The sequence below is a fragment of the Rhinolophus hipposideros genome (assembly GCF_964194185.1).
Source record: "Rhinolophus hipposideros genome assembly, chromosome: 23".
Lineage (NCBI taxonomy): Eukaryota > Metazoa > Chordata > Mammalia > Chiroptera > Rhinolophidae > Rhinolophus > Rhinolophus hipposideros.
The window spans coordinates 16,131,608-16,150,880 of record NC_138069.1 but is presented as its reverse complement, the minus strand read 5'-3'; the positions used below and the strand labels follow the sequence as shown (position 1 = coordinate 16,150,880).

The following is a 19,273-nucleotide window of genomic DNA, read 5'->3' as shown; positions in this document are numbered from 1 at the left end:
GCAGGTTTTATCTTATCAGTAGAGGCAAAACTAAAGATTACCTAATGGACAATAAATGTATGATGAATGTTTAACACCACAAGAAAAAAAAGGTAAATCCTTTCAAACCTAATGAAGACAGTGTTCTATCTTTGATAAAAGCCTAAAGTGAGAAAAGTCAAGTGATCTAATAACACGAAAACATCAAGGCAAAAGGCTGTTAAAAGACAAAGAGGATGAGATAATCCATAGTGATTATATTCCTAAGGATTAGAGATGAAATGAAGTAACTGAGTAAAGTGAATCAGTGATGATTAGATTAGAAGTTATTTCTAATTAAGTGATAACTGGAAAGGAAAGTCAATCTTGCATCTTCTTTTAACATTTTCTTTAAAAACATTAGGAGAAATAGGACATTTATTGGCTAAAAAAAATTAACTGATTCTTCATATGATCCGAACTGGATATGTGTATCATATGGCATTTCACTAAGAGACATTGTTCTTTAAAAGAATACTCAAAACACATAGTATTCAATAAATTTTTCTGTAAAATAAACTGGATTTAAAATTTTTAGGGTCGGCCAGGTGGCTCAAGCGGTTAGAGCTCCATGTTCCTAAACCCGAAGGCGGCCGGTTCGGTTCCCAAAAAAAAAAATTTTTTTTTAACTTACACTTCAAAAGAGAGGGAATCCATAGAACTCACCTGCCCAGGGTGATTTGATCCTGCCTCCTGCCTTTCCCCTCCATCTTCTCTATCAAGGCCCGGAGGAAGACTGGGGCTGAAGGCCATGAGATCCGTCTTGGGCGGGCCCTCCCCGGAGCACACCCTCTGCCGCCTCTGCTGCGAGTACGACCAGCTCCCCACGGCGCTGGAGCACACCAGCCTGGGCTTCCCGGGCCCGCACACGCCCTGGGTGGGCGGCGCCGAGCACCGCAGCGCCGTGTACAGCAGCAGCGTGAGCACCAGCAGGCTGGACACCGCGCAGATGGCGATGATCAGGTACACGTTCACATCCACTAGAGCCGTGTCCACGCTCGCGGCGCCGGCCGACACCCGCGAGGGGGTCTTCGGCGCCTGGCCGCTGTCCACCAGCGACAGCAGCACGGTGGCGGTAGACACCAGCGCCGGCTCGCCGTGGTCCTTCACCAGCACCAGCAGGCGCTGGCGCGGCGCGTCCGCCTCGTCCAGGGCGCGCGTCGTGCTGATCTCGCCCGTGTACAGCCCCACGCGGAACGGGCTGCGCGCGCCCCCCGCCGACGGCTGCAGCTCGTAGGACAGCCACGCGTTGTAGCCCGAGTCCGCGTCCACCGCGCGCACCTTCGCCACCACGTGGCCCGCGCCCACCGACCGCGACACCAGCTGGCTCACCGCGCCGCCCACGCCGCCCGCCCCAGGCGGCAGCAGCGCCGGCGCGTTGTCGTTCTCGTCCAGCACGAACACCTGCAGCGTCACGTTGCTGCCCAGGGGCGGCACGCCCGCGTCGCGCGCGCTCACCTGGAACTGCAGCAGCTCCAGCTCCTCGTGGTCCAGCGGCTGCAGCGCGTACACCTTGCCGCTCTCCGCGTGCACAGACACGTAGCTCGACAGCGCACGCTCGCCCACCCGCCGCTCCACCAGCGAGTAGGACACCCGCGCGTTCTCCTGCGCGTCCGCGTCCCGCGCAGACACCGTGAAGATGTGGCAGCCGGGCGCGTTGTTCTCCTTCACGAACACCGTGTACTCGGGCTGCGCGAACGCCGGCGCGTTGTCGTTCACGTCGGCCACCTCCACGGACACGCTGGCGGTGGCCGACAGCGAAGGCGAGCCCCGGTCCCGCGCGGTCACGAGTACAGCGTAGTCCGACACGCTCTCGCGGTCCAGGGCGCTGTCCAGCACCAGCGAATAATAGTTCTTGAATGTGGACATGATCTTGAAGGGAACACTGGGCGTTAGAGAACAGGTCACCTGTCCATTGGCACCGGAGTCGCGGTCGGATACACTAATCAACGCAATGACCGTGCTAGTCTGAGTGTCTTCTCTTACTGTGAGAGACAGGGAAGTCACCGTGATCTCAGGGGCGTTATCATTGGCATCTAAGATTTCTACCCAGACTGTACAATGACCTGCCATCAGGGGATTTCCCTTATCTGTGGCCTGTACTTCAATTTCATAAAACTTGTTTTCTTCATAATCTAAAGTTCCATTGACTCTCACCTCTCCATTATTTTCATCTATTGTAAATAAGGATTTTCCATTGGGCTTAACCGACATCAAGGAGTACGTTACCTCCCCATTGACTCCTTCATCGCGATCTGTAGCGTTTAACTTTATCACAAAAGTTTCCTTAGCTGCATTTTCCATTAATCTCACCTTGTATTCCGATTGCTCAAATTCTGGATCATTGTCGTTAATATCCAAGACGCGGATGAAAAGCTGAACCGTGCCGGTGAGCTCCGGTTTCCCCCTGTCTACAGCTGTCAGTAGCAAACTAACTTCCGGAGTTTTCTCTCTATCCAGAGGCTTCTTTAATGCAAGTGACAGTCTGTTAGTCGGCTTACTATTTGTTGGTAATTCTAAAGAAAAATACTCGTTCTGACTTAGTCTGTAGGTCAATAGAGCATTCTCTCCTATATCCGCATCGGAAGCGCCCTCTAGAGGAAAATATGAGTCAGGTTGCTTAGATTCAGAAATCAGCAGCTTTTGTTCTCTGAGAGAGAACACCGGTGGATTGTCATTAATATCCTTCACCTCCACCTCCACATGGAAAACCTGCAGCGGCCTCTCCACGATCACCTCCAGGTGGATGCTGCACTCCAGGCTCCGCCCGCACAGCTCCTCGCGGTCAATCCGAGAATTCACAAACAAAATGCCATTCTGCAGATTTACCTCCAGAAGGTCCCTGCGGCCTTTGGACGCCACTCGGAACAGGCGCGGCACCAGCTCCGTCAGCTCTAGCCCCAGGTCCTGGGCGATGCGGCCCACGAAGGTGCCGTGTTTGGCTTCCTCGGGGACCGAGTAGTGGACCTGGCCGCTCCCAGCTTCCCGGAATGCTAAGAGCAGAAGCGACAGCAGCAGTCGCCTAGTGCTCAATCCTCCTTTTAGAGACCGGAACATCGCATACGACATTGACTTGCAAAATAAGGTTCTTTACACTTACTGTACCACAGACTCCTGTTTCAGGTTTAAAATCTCGCTGAATATTTTATAAGTTCAAAGGATCCGTTAACAGTAGCGTCCGGCATGATGGAATCGTTTTGTGGTGATTTCCTGGATGTTCAGACCAACCCTTGAATAAACTATTTCCACCGAGTAAAGAGCGACACCTTGTGCCTGAAATTGTGAGTACTGTACACTACATCCAATACCACAGAATTTTAAAGAGAAAAAAAAATAATTTCCCGTGTTTCATGCTATTTTAACCCCAAGATGTTATTTCAAAAGTGCTTATGTATGGAATATTCAGATTTTAAGCCATATTAAAACTGATGGTACTTGGGAAATGGTATTTTATTCTTGACTAGCATCAAATTTAAATTTTTGTTCCTATGTTCAATTTAGTTATACAATTTTTCTTTTAGTTATCTACATACATATATTAAAGATATTGTTCCTCAGATAAAATATTACCAAATTTGAATTGTTTTATTCTAGTCTCTCTTGTTACTTTAGCTGCTAGGAAACTCAAAGACAAATTTGAAGTCTTAATAACTAGTTAGTTTTAAAGTCCTGCATATTGTGTTCTTATCTGTCTGTTCTTGCCTTCTACTCATATTTCCCTTAGTTCTGATTCCTTATTGTTATTTACATTTAATTGTGTTTTTGTTGCAAACAACTTTATATCCATTGAAAAACAATAAGAAAAACAAAAATATATTTTTGAATCTGGCAGTTTAGAACATAGAATTCACAAAGGAAAAATCCACTGATGTAGAGGAAATTTGTATTTCATGTAAATTTCATATTCTCAAGTAAGTTGCATTGCTAAAAGTATAGCATAGATATTAAAATGACACTTTATGTAATGGGGTCAATGATATAAAAGAAGTTATCTTTAAATTATAAAATGAATTTATTATCACTATGAAAGAAATAAAAATCACCATGAAAATGTCTGTATCATATTGGTATTTCCAAGTCGCAAACACTGGTTTTTGTTTATCTAGTCAAGATATATTTGTGAGAATAGCTGAACTGTTCTTTTTGAAAGAATTTTGGGTTTAAGATCATAATTTATCCAAAACAAGGAAAATGATTTCTAATTATATCTCTTCTAAGTGCCTAATAATGCACTAGAAAATAATCAAATAACCAAATGGCAAATGACCTTAGTGTTTGTGGAAGTTCAATCTCATAAAATACCAAGTAGAAAGTGGAAATTGTTGAGTGTTTATTGCCTGAAGTTGTAATTTGGTTGCATGTCTTTTGTGTTTTCATATAGCCTTGGGATTTAAGGGGAAGGGAGAAGAGAAAACACTGGAAGTTTAGAGTAGAAAGTGATTCAGAATAAATAGCACTCTAGCTTGAGTATTTTGTTGTATAGTTTTGATGGTTCATCTCCAATCTAAAATATTGTAATGACATATGCAAAAAATACGAGTATATTTATGTTAATATTTTCTTTATCTTGAATATACACATACTTATATGTATATATTCTATTGCTAATTTCATATCTTGTCCACTTTTTTCAAACTTATTCTTTTGCTGATATTATTGTTCTTCTAGAATTCTTATTAAAGTAAATGCAAGATTCTTTCTTTAAAAACTAGTAAAGCAGACTCATCACCTTTTATGACACTGAATTCTGCTACACATCTGTAAAACAGTCAGTCATATGGCCTCTAATCAAAATATAACATTCCACTAGATAACAGATTTAAACAGATAACAGATAACAGATTGAAGCCTGTCAGAGTTATTTTGGAGAAAAGGGAAGCAACAGACCTCCAACCACTTCATTATGGAAATTAGGACTGAGGTGTGACATGCAATGTGGAGTTTTCAAAGGTAGATAGAGAGATGGACAGGAGAGTTTACCCAAGAGAGATGATCATATTACATGTCTGAATTAAAATCAGATGTTAATGTAAGGATTATTTTCCAGTAATGTGGTATTTTGTGAGTAAATGGAGTGACACTGGACAAACACCAAATCTTAAAAGAGTTTTATACATTGTATGAACCAATGACTCAACTTTTGCATTTTGGCTGTGATGTTTCAGATGTCACCGTCTCAACTCTCCCCTTTAGAAGAGATTATGCTATCTTTGAACTCATCTTTGGTCCTGGGCCTGAGACCTGGCAATAGGCTAATGCCAAGAAGTCACATCAATTCAATATCATTGTTAACATTGATTTTGTAAACTCAGTTAAAAAGACTGAGCAACTTTGTGCTTGATCTTTACTAAACCAATTTGGTTAGTCTTAAGTTCCAACTGTAGGTCCTGCTAGTCATGCATGATAGTGCATGGTTTAATGTTCTACTAGCCCTCATCATCCACGAACATTCCATAATAGGTCTGGTACTATTACTTATTGAAAACATAAAACAGAAAAAAATCTTGAAGTCATTCTTGGAAACCCAGGAGGTTCTCCAAAATCAATAGATTTGAAGTATTATTCAACACTGTATTAACAAAATTATAGGATATACTCAGTGATGTTCACTCTGCTCTATCATGACTTATTCAAGTACACAGTTATTTGATCACAAATCATTTGTTCAGTAGGCACACGTCTCTCAGACAACAGTAAGACTGAAGAAGACTGAATCTTAAAAGACCTAAACACATGCAAAGATTTTCGTGGAAAAAATATACTATTAAAGCTGTATTGAAGTATGCAATTTTGCAAACGCATATTGAATCCTTTGTTGATGTTCAGGATCGCAGAAATAATCAGATTATCACTTATGTTTGTCCAAAACATTATCCTTATTCACAGTATTAAAAGGACAGGGTCATTTTTGTATGTGTCATTTGACTTTGGTGTTCTGCAAGAACATTACAGACCAGTCTTCTAAATTTTCTCATATATTAAATGATTCTTATTTATATAACTTTCAAACTGATCCACAGTCCTTATAAGACAACTCTTAAATATTTACCAATTGAATAATACAAATTATCTATCCCAATGTGGCATTAACACAAATGATAATGATGATCATGAACTCTTCTGAGGAAAAAAATCACTTAGCAACAAAAATCTTAATTCCTATCTCAGTTATGGCATTGTACAAAATTAATAATGAAGATAATCATGAAGGTTTTTATTCCAAGCAAATCACAAAGGAGGATTCACCTATATACAGTAGCTTGTACTTGGTTTTCCTAGCCGGAACTATGCCTGATCAGAGAAAAGATTTACTATAGAAAGCTCTACAGTGAATAAAAAGAATGGGTCTGGAATCTAAAAGATATGCATTTGAATATCATCTCTATTATGCGCTAGCTGGATGGCAGTGGACAAGACAGACATCGTACTGTCTCTTATCTTTAAAATTTGAAGAGTCACATGTAATTTACAAGTTGTTATAAGAATTAAATGAATTTATGTATTTTAAGCCCTCTAACACCACGTCTAACAAGTAGAAATAGCTCAAATCTTGGTGGTTTATTATAGTTGGGACCAATGTTTGTTCTTGTTATTCTATAGCTAAGGATGAAGAGCATTCCAGTACAATAACTAGGGTATGGCTTTTCTTTTACTGAAGATTTCCTAATGTTCATCTTCATGGAAATCATTCTTAAAGAAAATAAGTGCTAATGTCTTCTCAGCATTCCTATTAACTTCCCCCTATCTATTATAACATGGTTCTCCTCCCACATGTAAATTATCATATATAATTTATTTCTCCACACATTCCAATTAAGGTGGTCTTTAATTTTATACTGGAGCCAAAAAGAACAAAATCCACTTCCATATTACTTGAGTCACACCCTTACAGCCCTAAATACAAGTTCTCTGTGACCTTTTTAAAGAAAACAATTCACACAAATATACCTTTGTGACAAAAAAATTGTTTGCATCAAATGTATCTAAAGTATATAAGGTAAAATTCTGAAATGCAATCAACAACACCATTGTCAAGTGCTAATGCCAAGTGGAAGTGTCAAGTGGAAGCTCTGTGGTTGTTATCCTGAAGTAATCACACTTCCTCATACATGGGAAGACTCTCTTAAAACTCAAAGCACAAAAAAAGTATGAATTTTCCTACCCTAAATCATTTCCATACAGCCTCACGACAGGTACCGTGAATGAAAGAAATACAAGTATTATCAATGCTCAAATAAAGCTTCCAAATAAAATAGAGCAGTTCAACAAATTAATCTGGAGAGCAGCAATGAGCTCAACAGGCAATTAGCAAAACTTTTTCCTTTATATTGGGAAATAAAGGAAGAAAGTCTATCTGAAGCAGCTGAAGATATGAAGAAAATGAGCTTGAAATTATGAGAATTAAAGACAAAAGACAGTGAAGCTATCCCCAAAAATTTTGGGTGAAACTTCACCCGCTATTTCAAAGACATGCCACCGATTATAAACAAAGTGATTTATAAAATGAGGCCACCTCAACCGCCCATGCCCATTAGTAATAGGTAAATTTACAGATTATAGGAAGTTAAGAATTTAAACATGTTTGAACTCAAATTAACTAAATTATGAAGTTATGCATTATTATAACTTTGAATATGTAAATACAATGAATGGAGGATACCACTTAGAGTAAGAAAATGAATAAGAAGAATGAACTTGATGTAAAAATTGAGAAGTAGAAGAATTAAGCCCTGCCCACACCCTCCATTTCTCATCAGTGATCCTTGCCTCCTTCCGGTCTCACTTAACCTTCCACATTTAGAGGAGGCTTTAGCCATCTATCTCATTACTGCTATTACTACAATTATTATTTCTACCAACTAAATAATATTCCTGGTGTATTCATGAAGACTGTGTGAAAAGTAATAGTGTGCTTACAGTGTGCTTTAAAATAAGCCATCGCCGGTGCGAGGTCGGAGGGATAGTGGATGGGGGGAGGGGGGTTCACAGTGTGAGGGATATAAATGATAAACGTCTAAGTATTACCTTGTCTTGTACACTTGAAACTAATAAAATAAAATAATAAATAAATAAATAAATAAAATAAGCCATCGCAAAAAAAAAGAGAGGCAAAAACCAAAAAAACCTTACAGTAATATGTTGGTGAATTACTATGCGATTGACATTAAAGGCATGCAATACATCCCAGAATACTGTACTTACATTCTCGCAGATCTCCTGTTGTTTTCCATCATCTCCACAACTCGAGCAAGGAGGAAGACTGGGGCTGAAGGCCATGAGGTCGGCCTTGGGCGGGCCCTCCCCGGAGCACACCCTCTGCCGCCTCTGCTGCGAGTACGACCAGCTCCCCACGGCGCTGGAGCACACCAGCGTGGGCTTCCCGGGCCCGCACACGCCCTGGGTGGGCGGCGCCGAGCACCGCAGCGCCGTGTACAGCAGCAGCGTGAGCACCAGCAGGCTGGACACCGCGCAGATGGCGATGATCAGGTACACGTTCACGTCCACTAGAGCCGTGTCCACGCTCGCGGCGCCGGCCGACACCCGCGAGGGGGTCTTCGGCGCCTGGCCGCTGTCCACCAGCGACAGCAGCACGGTGGCGGTAGACACCAGCGCCGGCTCGCCGTGGTCCTTCACCAGCACCAGCAGGCGCTGGCGCGGCGCGTCCGCCTCGTCCAGGGCGCGCGTCGTGCTGATCTCGCCCGTGTACAGCCCCACGCGGAACGGGCTGCGCGCGCCCCCCGCCGACGGCTGCAGCTCATAGGACAGCCACGCGTTGTAGCCCGAGTCCGCGTCCACCGCGCGCACCTTCGCCACCACGTGGCCCGCGCCCACCGACCGCGACACCAGCTGGCTCACCGCGCCGCCCACGCCGCCCGCCCCAGGCGGCAGCAGCGCCGGCGCGTTGTCGTTCTCGTCCAGCACGAACACCTGCAGCGTCACGTTGCTGCCCAGGGGCGGCACGCCCGCGTCGCGCGCGCTCACCTGGAACTGCAGCAGCTCCAGCTCCTCGTGGTCCAGCGGCTGCAGCGCGTACACCTTGCCGCTCTCCGCGTGCACGGACACGTAGCTCGACAGCGCACGCTCGCCCACCCGCCGCTCCACCAGCGAGTAGGACACCCGCGCGTTCTCCTGCGCGTCCGCGTCCCGCGCAGACACCGTGAAGATGTGGCAGCCGGGCGCGTTGTTCTCCTTCACGAACACCGTGTACTCGGGCTGCGCGAACGCCGGCGCGTTGTCGTTCACGTCGGCCACCTCCACGGACACGCTGGCGGTGGCCGACAGCGAAGGCGAGCCCCCGTCCCGCGCGGTCACGAGTACAGCGTAGGCCGACACGCTCTCGCGGTCCAGGGCGCTGTCCAGCACCAGCGAATAGTAATTCTTGAAGGTGGACACCAGTTTGAAGGGGACATGAGGTGTTAGTGAGCAGGTCACCTGCCCGTTGACACCAGAGTCGCGGTCGGACACGCTGACCAAGGCGATGACAGTGCCCACCCGAGCATCCTCACGCACAGGGAGAGACAGAGAAGTGACAACCACCTCCGGTGAATTATCGTTTTCATCCATGACTTCCACTAGGACAGTGCAGTGACCAACCATAGGTGGGTTTCCTTTATCTGTAACATCTACATGAATTTCGTAAGTGTTACTATCCTCAAAGTCAATAGCATCATTTATTCTTATTTCTCCCGTCCTTTCATTTATCTGAAATTTCCTTCTTATGCTACGTGAAACCAAAGAGCTAAATGAATATATCATTTCTTTGTTTATCTCTTCATCTGCATCAGAAGCATTTAGCCATATTATTAACGTCTGGTTCGCTGAATTTTCATACATCTTAACTTCATAAATGGGTCGGTCAAATACAGGGGCATTATCATTCGCATCCAACACCAAGATCAGCAGAGAAACAGATCCGGTAAGTTCGGGTTTCCCTCCATCAGTTGCCGTTAATAACAACTGAAACTGAGGAGTTTCTTCACGATCCAGCAGTTTTCGTAGAACAAGCACCGGGAATTTGCCTTTGTCTTTTTTGTTTGTAATATCAAGAATGAAAAACTCATTTGGAGTCAGTCTGTAAGTGAGCGCTGCATTCTCTCCAACATCCACATCAGATGCGCCTTCTAGCGGAAATCGAGAGTCAAGCAGTCGAGATTCTGGTATTGAGAGCTTTTGTTCTGAGACAGAGAACACCGGCGGGTTATCATTGATGTCCTTCACCTCCACCTCCACGTGGAAAACCTGCAGCGGCCTCTCCACGATCACCTCCAGGTGGATGCTGCACTCCAGGCTCCGCCCGCACAGCTCCTCGCGGTCGATCCGAGAATTCACAAACAAAATGCCATTCTGCAGATTTACCTCCAGAAGGTCCCTGCGGCCTTTGGACGCCACCCGGAACAGGCGCGGCACCAGCTCCGCCAGCTCCAGCCCCAGGTCCTGCGCGATGCGGCCCACGAAGGTGCCGTGTTTGGCCTCCTCGGGGACCGAGTAGCGGACCTGGCAGGTCCCGGTCTCCCAGGTTAAAAGGAGCAGAAGCGAAAGCAGCAGGCGCCCAGCTTTCAGGCCGCTGGGTCTGTAGACCAACATCATACATACCTTTCTCCTGTTTTACAAATCTATGAATCAGCGGTCTAGAAGACACACACGCTCCGAATTTTCCTATTCGATTTCTTATATCCAATGTTATCGAAATGGCTGAGATCTCAGAATGTAGCTCCTTTCTACTTATTCCTTGAGAAACCCAGGATTATGCCTTTGTTCTAAAAGCTATTTTGTGGAAGACCGCGACATCCCGTGGCTTAAACGTGTAAGTACAATTCCATGAGTTTAACAACTTTCCTTTTATTCATATCTTTTAATTCTATTTTTATGTGTTTGTGTCTGTATGGACTCTCAAAGCCTCACATCGTGTCTCTTTTGTAAATAATAACAATCACAGTTGATCCCTAAGGCAGATCCCTAGTGAATGCAGAATCTCAGAGTACTTCTTTCCCTAACCATGTTACCATTTAATTAGCTAAATTTGAAAATACCCTTAACATTTGTATAATACTGAGTGTACTTGTATTTCATTGGTAACAAATTTAGGTATCTTCAAGTTCTCACAATTAATTCACTCCTCTTTGTCATTATTTTGAGATTAAATAAACATTATTTAGACACTAATCTCAAGCATCAATTCTCTGTGAGGTGTTTGCAACTTCTAAAAGAGATCTCTAGCTTAACCATCAGAAATTTCTCCATTCATATTCCTATTCTCCAACTTACAAATTGTGTGACTTAGGGGATATAATTTAACCTCTCTCAGTCTCAGTTTCCACTTTCATAACTTTCATATAATAATAATAATAATAATAATAATAATAATAATAATAATGTGGTTGTGTGAATCAAGTGCTTAGGATAGCACCTTAAGTAAAGTGAATGCTTCATAAATGGCAATTATTCTCAAGACTCAATGAAACCACATTCATTTTCATAATGCTCAAGACCAAAATTGGTTCCTTGGGCAAAATTACTACCAATAGAATATTGTCACTTTACAATGCCTTCATTACTGCTACTGCTTAAGGCTCAGTGGTGGTTCCTGTCTTCAAGAAAACAGAAAGGTGCTTTTATTGAGAAATCAATTATATAGGGAGAAGTTTACTATTTGATATACATCTTACATGGGCAAAAAACCCTTAATTATGATTCTAAATAAATTAATTAAAAAATGCACGATTTCCACTTTCAGAAACAACTGCTTTCATCTTTGTTATACTTAAGCTTTTCAAATACACCAATGCACAGTTTTGGAATCATCTGATAGTTTTATCAGTGTCGATAAAGTTTTTCATCACCACCTCCCATAAAACTATTTTCTCTTGCTCTCAAAACTTGGAATAAAATATTCAATAACTGAAATTTGCCATTAACATATGTATGCTACTGAAAAAAATGAAGTTTCTCTTTTTCCAAAACAGGAAAACTTAATAGGACCTTTGGTCTTATCTAAAGGTTAATTTCTTTACTTTAATGATATTGTGATTTATAAAAGAGTTAGTTTTAAGAGATGGAAATTTTTGAACTTTTTTAGTTGTTATTTGAGCTGAAACTAGAACAACATTTGTGAAGAAGAAAATTTACAGAAATGAGGGTCACTGGGTTCATTGACTTATGTGTGCTACTAAATTTTGTGTTTATACATCTCTACTCCTTTAGAATGATTGGGGTCAAAGTCCATTCAAATGTTGATTTTAACAGTTACTTTTCTTATAAAGCATAAACAAAAATGTAATGAGTTATCTATCTACCCACAATACCAATGTTCATTTTTAGCTACTATCTGAAATCTTAAAATAAGTTTATCAATGATTTATCATCTCAACACAAGATAATGATATAAATGAAACTTCATTCCTGTTAATGTGCATTTTATACCAGGTAATAACATAAATGTCCCCATGTAAATCTCCAATACTAAATAAAAAATAGGGGGTAGCTAAACTACATCCCATCGTATAGTAGGCATTTGCTTTGCCAAGCGTCTCCATAGGGCTATTGGAACTAAAACTTCAGTTGGATAAGAATCACCTGGAGTGTTGTTAATATGTAAATTTGCCAGTCCCACTTATTTTAGAAATTCTGAGATGGAGTCTGGGAACCAGGATTTGAGTTGTTGCTAATGCAGTTGGCATTATCAGATCTAAGAACAGGCTGACCCCAATTTGCCTGAGATATGCTCTATTAATGCTGTAGTCTTGTATACTTATTTATAGTCCTGTTTTACTTGCAAATGTATCTGAGATTGGCTTATAACTTAGGTAGCTAGTCCTATTTAGAAATTACAATTTAGGGACTGGCATACTCATTGAGGGGCTTCATTATTGGTTTCATTATTCTGGCTTGAATTGAAGACTGTTACCTACTGAAGCACAGAGGGACAGCTATTAGGCAGAGTACTTAAGTGTCTTCCATACTTTCACCTCTCTATTTTGAACTTCTCAGCTTTTTCAATCCTAACCTCCCTGAATCCCAGTGTGCTCATACTTCCTGATGACCCCCAAAATAAATTCATTACTAAGATGTTCACTCATCTTTTGAAAATTTGCATATGATGACAGTCCATATCTGGGAGAGAATAAAGATTAACATAAAAGGCTAAATAACCAATTATATCAATATAGCCATCAATAATAAAGAATAAAATTTATAATTATAGACGACATAGTAAGTATTTAAATAATACTAACTTTAAGAGATTAGAGGTGGGGTTTTGGGGGGAAATGACATTTCTAGCAGTCCTTCATCAATAAAACATAATTAAATACCTTGGCCCAAGTTTACCTGGCATATGGAATCTGACCAAAGTGCAAGGACAGAGATATTTGAAAGTATGTCTGGATTTAGTCACTGATTTAAGGTGAATTGTGCTGACAGACATAGACAGGTTTGACCACAGAAGTTATGAAAATATTCAAGTTTTGAAAGAAATAAAATGAAAAAAGATATTGTTTTGTAGCATATACCAAACATGTGTCCTATAGGGTGAAATAAAAAAATATTGAAGTATTTTAAGTGAATTTTGCTTACATTTTATGGTTATATTGTGGCTTTGTTCTCAATGCCACTCTGACCTTGTAAAATACCTAACACAATAAAAAATAAAACACATGAATAGATATACAAATCATATCACAAAAACTCAATACAAGGACTAAGGAAGCTTATAAAATATAAATTAGAAAATAAAATAAAAGCATGAACTAAATGTAAGAGTGTGGAGAACCAGCAACTTGAAAGTCCCAAATCACAATTCAGGAAATATAAGTTTAACATCCTCATCTAAACTGGTAGAGGTAATTTTTTAAGTTCCACAGGATGAATTTCAAGAGAATTCAACGTGTAGAATGTAGGCAGATCTTTAATGCCCAAGCATTATGTCACTAACAGAAAATTTCAATGAAAAGAAAAAAGTCTTCTTGAGGAAAGAAAGTACATGTCAGCAAGTATTTTTTCCAATATCAGTATTTTTTTCCAAAATATTTTTTCCAATGTAGTTCCTGAAATATTAATTTCAAGACATTTTCTAAGTGTAAAAAGATTCTAAATCAACATTTTCTTAAGATCTACATTGTCAGACATATAAAAACATATTTTACACAAGTTTGAATGAGAGTTATATTTGTAATATTTATTGTCAGAACTAGATTCCTAAAGTTAAAGCACGTGTATTCTGGGGTATACTGGAAGTTAGTCACTGAAGTTATAGACACTGAGTAGTGCTGGCCTACCGTATCTCTAGACAATCTCCATCCAGAGAAAAGTAGAAAACTACAGAGTTGACAAGGTAACAGTTACTACTTATTTCTGCTATGTGGTTTCTTATAAACAGTGGAATTAGATTAAAATAGTATGCACACTTTAGAAATGAATAAATAATAAAGTGGTGTTGAAGTTTACTTAATGTGTAACAACTAAATTTATTTTCACCAAATAGTTTTCAGGTACAGTGAAAGCATTGCTTTAGTAATTCAAGATGACGCTCATAACAGGTTTTTAATAAGCTGATGCAGTATCCAACAAATACCCATTCAATGTATGGCTTCTCATGATTCTCATTTGGAAGTGGAAACACAAAATTAGCTATAAATTTAAGATTCACTTTCTGGTAATAAAATTTTAAATTCTGGTATATGTCTAAAATAGAAACTATCTTAATTAAACTCCTATGAGTATATAATTTAATATATACCCATATGGTAATAAGACTATTTTCAAGACTAAATAAATAAGTATAATAATAAACAAACTATAGGAGCAACCCACCTTCCCAGAGGAGTCCAAAGCAGCATGTGGATCTCCCGTTCCATCTATGGATCCAGGACAGGGAGGAAGACTGGGGCTGAAGGCCATGAGGTCGGCCTTGGGCGGGCCCTCCCCGGAGCACACCCTCTGCCGCCTCTGCTGCGAGTACGACCAGCTCCCCACGGCGCTGGAGCACACCAGCGTGGGCTTCCCGGGCCCGCACACGCCCTGGGTGGGCGGCGCCGAGCACCGCAGCGCCGTGTACAGCAGCAGCGTGAGCACCAGCAGGCTGGACACCGCGCAGATGGCGATGATCAGGTACACGTTCACATCCACTAGAGCCGTGTCCACGCTCGCGGCGCCGGCCGACACCCGCGAGGGGGTCTTCGGCGCCTGGCCGCCTTCCACCAGCGACAGCAGCACGGTGGCGGTAGACACCAGCGCCGGCTCGCCGTGGTCCTTCACCAGCACCAGCAGGCGCTGGCGCGGCGCGTCCGCCTCGTCCAGGGCGCGCGTCGTGCTGATCTCGCCCGTGTACAGCCCCACGCGGAACGGGCTGCGCGCGCCCCCCGCCGACGGCTGCAGCTCATAGGACAGCCACGCGTTGTAGCCCGAGTCCGCGTCCACCGCGCGCACCTTCGCCACCACGTGGCCCGCGCCCACCGACCGCGACACCAGCTGGCTCACCGCGCCGCCCACGCCGCCCGCCCCAGGCGGCAGCAGCGCCGGCGCGTTGTCGTTCTCGTCCAGCACGAACACCTGCAGCGTCACGTTGCTGCCCAGGGGCGGCACGCCCGCGTCGCGCGCGCTCACCTGGAACTGCAGCAGCTCCAGCTCCTCGTGGTCCAGCGGCTGCAGCGCGTACACCTTGCCGCTCTCCGCGTGCACGGACACGTAGCTCGACAGCGCACGCTCGCCCACCCGCCGCTCCACCAGCGAGTAGGACACCCGCGCGTTCTCCTGCGCGTCCGCGTCCCGCGCAGACACCGTGAAGATGTGGCAGCCGGGCGCGTTGTTCTCCTTCACGAACACCGTGTACTCGGGCTGCGCGAACGCCGGCGCGTTGTCGTTCACGTCGGCCACCTCCACGGACACGCTGGCGGTGGCCGACAGCGAAGGCGAGCCCCCGTCCCGCGCGGTCACGAATACAGCGTAGTCCGACACGCTCTCGCGGTCCAGGGCGCTGTCCAGCACCAGCGAATAGTAATTCTTGAAGGTGGACACCAGTTTGAAGGGGACATGAGGTGTTAGTGAGCAGGTCACCTGCCCGTTGACACCAGAGTCGCGGTCGGACACGTTAATCAAGGTTATGACTGTGCCCGGTTGAGAATCCTCTGATATAGCTAGAGCCAGGGAAGAAATAGTCAACTGTGGAGCATTGTCATTAGCGTCCACAACTTCCACAAGAACTGTACCGTGACCAGCCAAGGGTGGGAAGCCTTTATCAATCGCCTCTACTCGAATTTTGTAGGCATTATTTTCTTCAAAATCGATATGTCCAATTGCTAGAATTTCTCCACTGAAGGGGTCTATGTAGAACTTAGACTTTACACCTGGGGAAACATCACTGGAAAATGAGTAAATAATGTCCCCATTCAAGTCTTCATCTAAATCCGAGGCATTAAGTTTAATTACCGACGTTCCATTAGGAACATTTTCTGGTAATTTCACCGCATAGAATGTTCTATCGAAAGCGGGGGCGTTGTCATTGGCATCTAGCACAGTGACGAGCAACTGAACGGTGCCAGTCAGCTCAGGTTTGCCTCTGTCAGTGGCTATGAGCAGTAAAAAAATCTCCGGAGCTTCTTCCCTATCTAAATGTTTCCGTAATACAAGTCCAAGAGGTTTTACCTGTTCGTCGGTAGTCGGAACGTCCAAAGAGAAATGCTCACTGGGGCTCAGTCTGTAAGTCAGCAAAGCGTTCTCCCCGATATCTGCATCGGATGCGCCCTCTAGTGGAAACCGAGAGTCAAGCGGCCTGGATTCCGCGATGAACAGATTCTTTTGCGTTCCCGGGAACATAGGTGGATTGTCGTTAATGTCTTTCACTTCCACCTCCACATGGAAAACCTGCAGCGGCCTCTCCACGATCACCTCCAGGTGGATGCTGCACTCCAGGCTCCGCCCGCACAGCTCCTCGCGGTCGATCCGAGAATTCACAAACAAAATGCCATTCTGCAGATTTACCTCCAGAAGGTCCTCGCGGCCTTTGGACGCCACCCGGAACAGGCGCGGCAACAACTCCACCAACTCCAGCCCCAGGTCCTGGGCAATGTGGCCCACGAAGGTGCCGTGTTTGGCCTCCTCCGGGACCGAGTAATGGACCTGGCCGCTCCCAGCCTCCCAGGCTGTGAGAATTATAGTAAACAGCAGCAGTAGATGCCGGTCCCCCTGATCACCGCGATTGGAGTCCACCATTTCAAATTTTTGTGTTTTTTTTTAACTCTAAGCAGAGTGGTTTCTCTCAAAATTTATAGGAATCTTCTTATCCCTTCTTTACCATCCTGATTTGCTCTCCATTGTTCAACTTCCGGATAGTGTAACAGCGTGGAGAGTTGTTCCACTGCGAAAGGGATGACTTAGTTTTGTCTTGAAGATGAGAGAATTTCGCGGTAAAGAGCGACATCATGTGGCCCAAATAGTAAGTACGAAGTACAAAAATCAACTTTATATTAAGATACAAAGTTTTATTTCAACCTCTGAATTTTTTCCTGTATTTTTGTTAAAGGAAACATTCTCATTCTTGCTGAAGGCATTTGTAGGAAACTTATGAATGTTTAGTGTGACCGTAATTGTGGTTTCCTTATGCCTTGATTATGTTTTTCCACAAAGTTTTAAAATAAAGATTAAACTTAAGTGATAATAAAGCAAATTGTGTTAGTAACACTAAGTTTTAAAATCCTGTGTTCAGATTCAGGAAACGGTATTTTCTTAGATTTCTGTTAAGAAAACTCTTGGTCTCTCTTAGGACCCAGGATTCAAAAATCTACTAATGGAAGAAAAACTTTAAAAGGTTGTTTGTTTTTAGGAAGCAAGGAACATAAGCAATTCATTCATCTATTTTTCTTAAGAAAATACAATGATAGGCTTGGGGATATTTGCAGAGGTGTAATTTATATTAACTGAATTTTGTGAGAAGAAAGTATTCTGAGTGTCTCTTTTCATCAGAATTGATATATTCTTTTTCAGGAGTTTATGGTCCTTATATCTCTTTATTCTTTCCATCCTTTCTAAACCTCATGTTTTTATGAATAATCATGGTTTTTTACAATCTCCAATACCTTTAGATTATTTATTTTACAATATAACTTTATTTCATTAGATAAATGTTGATACTCATCTGTCATTCTCAGAGCAGTATTTAATCAAGACTGGGGTGTTGTATCCTTTTTAGTTCTAGTACTTAACAGAGCAAGTTTTTTTTTAAATGTTTCACTCCCATGTTCCTAACTGTAAGTAAAATAATTACATCTGCATTCAAATGCTTCCCAAGTTTGACCCCTGCCTAAAGGAGTTTTAAATACTTCTGCTATCTTGGATTATTGAAATTGCTTCTGACTGTGTCATCTTGTCACAGCCTCATTTATTCTTCACTAATCCTGACAGTCATCTTCCTGAAAAACCCCTTTTATTCCTATTGCTTAACACTTTTTGATACAAGCTTTCAATGGACATTAGAGAGGCATTAAAATTTCTTAGGGTAGTACTCAACGTTACCCAAGATATTTTTCTCATATTATTTTTTCCTGCCTTATCTCATACTCTTTCCTATGAAAACCATATGTTTTTGACGAAAGCAAACTATTCTCTGTTTCCAGGCACGTATGGGATTTTCTGTGTACTCATTTACTTAATTCCATTGTTCTCAAGAATACTTATGACACTCAATACTCTCCCAGGGGAACTTCTCCATTTTAATACCACTAAAGACATTATAACTCTTGAAAGGCTCTTTCAACAAAGGAAATAGGCATATCTTTTTTTTCATTTCCAATCACAGTGATTTACATTTCTTGCACCTCTTGTAATATTCTGCCTTCTAAAATGGTCATATTTATGTGTGATATATATCTTTAATTTTTGACAAACTTCTTGAAGCCAGGCAATGGGTCTTGTTAATTCAATGAGTCTTGGCTCATTATCGTGCTCTTAGATACCCACCTAGAACCTTTTAAAAATGATTACTCAAGAGTGATGGTTATGGTTCTTTGCTATTTCCTAAAACAGCATTTGGTTTTTAAGGTTGTTATATGTAACTAGCTATACAAATGACACTTTTTATTGATAACCATAGCCTATTTTGTCACTTTTAAGTATGTGTTTTAAAATTATTATGTGCTTACATATTTAAAAAAAACAGAAAATACTGTGAATGGTTTTTGCAATTTCAAGAATGGAAAATGAACACATTGGGGAGCATAAACCCCAAGTCAGTCCTCGGATGTTGGACCTTGGGCAACTTTTAAAT

At 42.6% G+C, this 19,273-nt stretch overlaps 3 protein-coding genes across 3 annotated transcripts; all 3 read right to left on the bottom strand.

Annotated features, from left to right (window-relative positions):
• Positions 1-648: 648 nt before the first annotated feature.
• LOC308491582 (protocadherin alpha-11-like) lies at positions 649-3,087 on the bottom strand (the record flags this gene model as incomplete). The annotated part of the gene is made up of 1 exon (XM_081035418.1): positions 649-3,087. The coding sequence occupies one exon, from the start codon at positions 3,085-3,087 to the stop codon at positions 649-651; it is 2,439 nt and encodes an 812-aa protein (XP_080891544.1).
• A 96-nt stretch (positions 3,088-3,183) lies between these two features.
• On the bottom strand, positions 3,184-10,602 carry LOC308491581 (protocadherin alpha-10-like; the record flags this gene model as incomplete). The annotated part of the gene is made up of 2 exons (XM_081035417.1): positions 3,184-3,291; positions 8,221-10,602. The coding sequence occupies 2 exons, from the start codon at positions 10,600-10,602 to the stop codon at positions 3,184-3,186; spliced, it is 2,490 nt and encodes an 829-aa protein (XP_080891543.1).
• A 2,484-nt stretch (positions 10,603-13,086) lies between these two features.
• LOC308491580 (protocadherin alpha-7-like) lies at positions 13,087-17,223 on the bottom strand (the record flags this gene model as incomplete). The annotated part of the gene is made up of 2 exons (XM_081035416.1): positions 13,087-13,128; positions 14,827-17,223. 2 exons carry the CDS (start codon positions 17,221-17,223, stop codon positions 13,087-13,089), a joined length of 2,439 nt encoding a protein of 812 aa, XP_080891542.1.
• Positions 17,224-19,273: the final 2,050 nt, after the last annotated feature.